The sequence below is a fragment of the Pseudophryne corroboree genome, unplaced genomic scaffold (genome assembly GCF_028390025.1).
Source record: "Pseudophryne corroboree isolate aPseCor3 unplaced genomic scaffold, aPseCor3.hap2 scaffold_931, whole genome shotgun sequence".
In the NCBI taxonomy this organism is placed as follows: domain Eukaryota; kingdom Metazoa; phylum Chordata; class Amphibia; order Anura; family Myobatrachidae; genus Pseudophryne; species Pseudophryne corroboree.
The window spans coordinates 68191-72727 of record NW_026970511.1 but is presented as its reverse complement, the minus strand read 5'-3'; the positions used below and the strand labels follow the sequence as shown (position 1 = coordinate 72727).

At 40.9% G+C, this 4537-nt stretch overlaps 1 protein-coding gene across 1 annotated transcript; it reads right to left on the bottom strand.

Annotated features, from left to right (window-relative positions):
• Positions 1-704: 704 nt before the first annotated feature.
• LOC135047443 (taste receptor type 2 member 41-like) lies at positions 705-1580 on the bottom strand. The gene has a single exon (XM_063955452.1). The coding sequence runs from the start codon at positions 1578-1580 to the stop codon at positions 705-707; it is 876 nt and encodes a 291-aa protein (XP_063811522.1).
• Positions 1581-4537: the final 2957 nt, after the last annotated feature.

The following is a 4537-nucleotide window of genomic DNA, read 5'->3' as shown; positions in this document are numbered from 1 at the left end:
TTCTGTCTACGACTGCCCCCCCCCCGCCAGGCAGTATAGGACTATACATTATTATTTGGGCCTTCGGTGCTAAGTGGATCTTTCCCTTATTGAAGCGAGAAGCTTGTTAGTGTCAATTAAGTTATTATCACCCTAATGTAGGTGGCGGCTAGTAGCGTTGTGGTAAGTACCAGGCACTTAGTGTCTGAAGTTGTGTGCAGGGCGGCTATTGGTCAGTGACAGGACACAGCAGTGATGGGAATATGACACTATGTAGCCTTCTGCAGGACAGTGTGACACAGCAATCATCATGTAGTGATGTAACAGGAGCGGAGAGATGTACAAAGTGACTAACAGTGTCTATACTACATCTCCATCATCACTCTCACCCAGCTGGGGGGGGGGGGGGGGGGGCAATGCTAGGGGCACTATACTTTGGGTTACAGCCTTCCACCAAGATTTACCTTAGAAGCCTGGGGTTATCAGAAGACAGCAAGTAGGAGACAATATTGAAACTCACAATGGACTACGATGGTAATTTATGTGCATTTCTTTTCTTAATATATTACACAAACAATATCACATATACTACATAATAGAGGAAAGATTAAAAAAAATCCTAAAATCTATTTTTCTTTAAGCTGCTAAGAATGTGTAAGATATAATTACTGCATAATACTCAGCTACAGGTCCTCTGTGTCATCTAATGACAACAAGGTAACTTCTCATCTGAAGAGACTTCTTCTTAATTTGGGGTTTCCAAAGATTAGTATAAAAGATTGTACTGATGGATATGAGTAGAGGAACACCAAGAATAATGTATCCATCACTGGACTCATATAGAACGACACAGCAAACATGTAAATAATGATAATAAGGAAGATCAGGTCCAACACCACACGCAGCGTCATTGTCACAGCCGCCCGAACAAGAGCCTGGAGCTGAGGGGATGAGCTGTCCTGGGACACGTTCTGCCTGATCCTCCAGACATGGTGCAGGAGAGACGTCACACTGAGACCAATACAGATGAAAGTCAGGGTAAAGGGCAGGATGTAACTGAACAGCATATTAGTCACAGTGTAAAGGACATTTACCGTCATTGCAAAACCTATTGACCCATCAGTAATATTTGTTTTCTGTGGAAACATCATCTCTGCTGTCCAGAAAAATGGCAAAGTCACCAGAACTGACCATATTGCTGATCCTATGAGGAGTTTGGTGATGGAAGAGGAAAACCACATTTTCACCCAGAGGAAGATCCGGTGGGTAACGGTGACGAGTTTCACACAGTAGCAGATGGAAAGCCAGGCGGTGTTCCAAAAACTCATATTCTGTAGGACAAACAGGACATAACTCAAAAACAATAAAATTCTTGTGTTCATTTGAGTGTGAAAAGACAAGTAATTGCTCACCAACAACTGGCACACCAGGAGGAGATTGGTGAGAGCCATAGAGAGCAGGATTGGGTCACTGGCTATGAGTCTATTGCTCGTTCTCCAGAGTCTGATGTACACAGAGAGGATGGCGGAGTTTATGATGATTCCATGTATCCCGATTATAGATAAAATGATGTTTATCACACTCTGCACAGACAGCAGCATTCTGCACAGCCGGGCGACCTGTCCTGTTTCCCTTACTAATATAATGACAGCCGATGTGACAAGTGCCAGTGGTGTAATGATTACATGCCGGGCAGAGGGAGCACGGAGCAGGGTCAGACATGCAAATCTGGGCAATATCTGGTTTCCCTGTGTGTATATTAATGTCCTCTGTGACACTGGAGAGACGGGAGGAGAGGAAGCTGGGATAGGATTTGTTTTGTTTTATCACTGGTATCAGATATCCTGGGTAACTGATATACTGCTTAAAAATGAAAATTATAATAAATGTGCCAAAAAATTAACCAAAATTAACCAGGGCAGCAGAGACATTGTGTGTGTGTGTGTGTGTGTGTGTGTGTGTGTGTGTGTGTGTGTGTGTGTGTGTATGTGTGTGTGTGTGTGTGTGTGTGTTCATGGGGGGAGGGGGCGGGGGGCTGGGGGGAGACACAGTGCTGGGGGTGAGTGCAGCTATGTCCCATTAGATATAGAAATATTAGTAATATGCACCTGGGCACTGTGCCGTTGTTTAGCTAATAACACTCGCTGCTGCTCATAACTAGGTAATAAACCCACAAGTGGCCAAATATAATGTTTCTGATGAGCTGCGCTCAGCCTGTTGTGGAAGGAGTGTGACACTCTTTAGGTCGTAGTTTGCTGACAAATGATGGTAACTGCGGAATGTTATGTTTGCCAGCAAATGAGGGTATTTTAGAGATGTTTTATAAATATGTCACTTGTTGAAAAACGAAAATAGTCAGAGATGTTAAAATAGATACTTTACTCAATTGATTAAAAGTTACTACAAGTTCTCAACTTGGCAAATATGTAATAATTGATAAATAACAATAAATCTTGTGGATACCAAGCGCTTTGGGAGTGAACCTGTATGTGATTGTATAACTGGGATGAGTCAGTGATAAAATGTGGGAAATGAAAAGAGAACAGAATGGGCAAGAAGAGGGGCGAATGATAGTTTTGGATATTGATATCTGAAACGGTGTATTTAGGGGATAACCGCTTTATGCAGAAGTTGTATGTAGCAGTCCCAGAGATGTTTCTAGATTTATGTCTAATATGGATACAGTCTCTTGCTGAACCGTAGCGGTTACTAAGTGTCTGTTAGTGAATGGACTGTGATCTTGATCGTGGTAATCTTTCAAAAATGGATAAATGAATTTAAGTTGAGGAGTTGTGAGTGGCGGCGTCCCGCTCACTCACCAGTACCTTGTGATCGCGGTGTCCCGCTGAGCTGTCTGCCTGCCCCCGGGTGCCGGTGTTCTCTGTACTATCCGTCCTCCGATGCGGGACTTAGCAACGCGGCCACTGGGACTGAGCTTCTCATCTTGGTTTGTTGCTGCCGCTGGTTTTCCTGGGTCAGTCCGTGCATAGATCTGGTTTGCTTGTTGTCACTGTCTCTCCCTCTCCAACGCGATTCAACCAATTACTGGTCTTCTTCTGGGAATTGTGGGTAGTGTAGTCTCTTTGTGTTTAGTAGTTATAGTAAACGGAGCTGTTTAATTGGTCCATTTTAATTGATGTATCCACTTGACTTTTTGTTCCTGTTGTCAATCACTCTGCATTTTAGCCACATTCTGCTGCATGTCTAATGTCTTTGAAGCGGTCTAAATTTATATTAAGAAATGGTGTAAGGTGGATCTATGAACATAGTATATAATAAGAGCACAGCGGAAAAAAGTAAAAGATGACTAGCAGTGAGGGTTTAAATTTGTAGTAAGTGCATATAATATCTTTATTGTGAAATGATAGTGTTAAATAAAGTCTTGTGTGGATTGACTATTAATTATATAATTACATGCGGTCTTGAAACTATAAATATTATAATAAATATATAATCAATATATAATCATATGCGATTTTGAGATTATAATATGTTATTAAGTTATTGATAAATGTGTATAATCCTGCTATCATAAGGTTAAAATGAACATACTGTCCTGAGACTATAATAAATCTATATTTATATGCGGTCTTGAGACTACAATATGTTATTAGTGGATGTATAATCTTGTGTCTAGTCCTAGTGTTGTATGGCTAGGGTAAAATGCTACACAAACACAAAACCAGCAGAAATAAGAAATAACAAAGAAACATCCATTTTCAAACATACAGAACTGAAGCCCCCTTCAGATTTTTTTCTAAGCCACCTCAAAGGAGCTCAGATAGAAACATTTACACAAATGGTAGAAAAAGATATAGAGAAGATAACTACAAGCAAAAAGATACATCGAAATATGACCAAGAAAGAATCCCTGGCACTTAAAGAACTACAAGAAAACCGCTCCATCATAATCAAACCGGCGGACAAGGGTAGGGGAATAGTTATCCTCAACACGACAGATTATATGGAGGATTCAAAGCGGATTCTGAATGACACTACAACCTACAAATTAATGAAACAAGATCCGACAAAAGCATTTAAGAAACAATTAAATATTCACCTCTAAGATGGATTAGAAACAGGAATACTCAAACCACAAGAATTCAAGTACATATCCACCAGTAATCCAGTGATCCCAGTATTCTGTAACTTACCAAAAAATTCATAAAGACCCATTACATCCACCCGGAAGGCCAATCATTTCCGGAATTGGATCACTAACCTCAAACCTATCAGAATACCTGGACAATTTTCTACAACCCTATGTACCACAACAGCCCTCATATTTAAGAGACACTACCCACATCCTTAACATTATGTAAGATTTAGTATGGGAAGATGACTACTGGATGTTCACAGCAGACGTCACTTCACTTTGGCCCTCATTCCGAGTTGTTCGCTCGGTAATTTTCTTCGCATCACAGCGATTTTCCGCTAATTGCGCATGCGCAATGTTCGCACTGCGACTGCTCCAAGTAAATTTGCTATGCAGTTAGGTATTTTACTCACGGCATTACGAGGTTTTTTCTTCGTTTTGGTGATCGTAATGTGATTGACA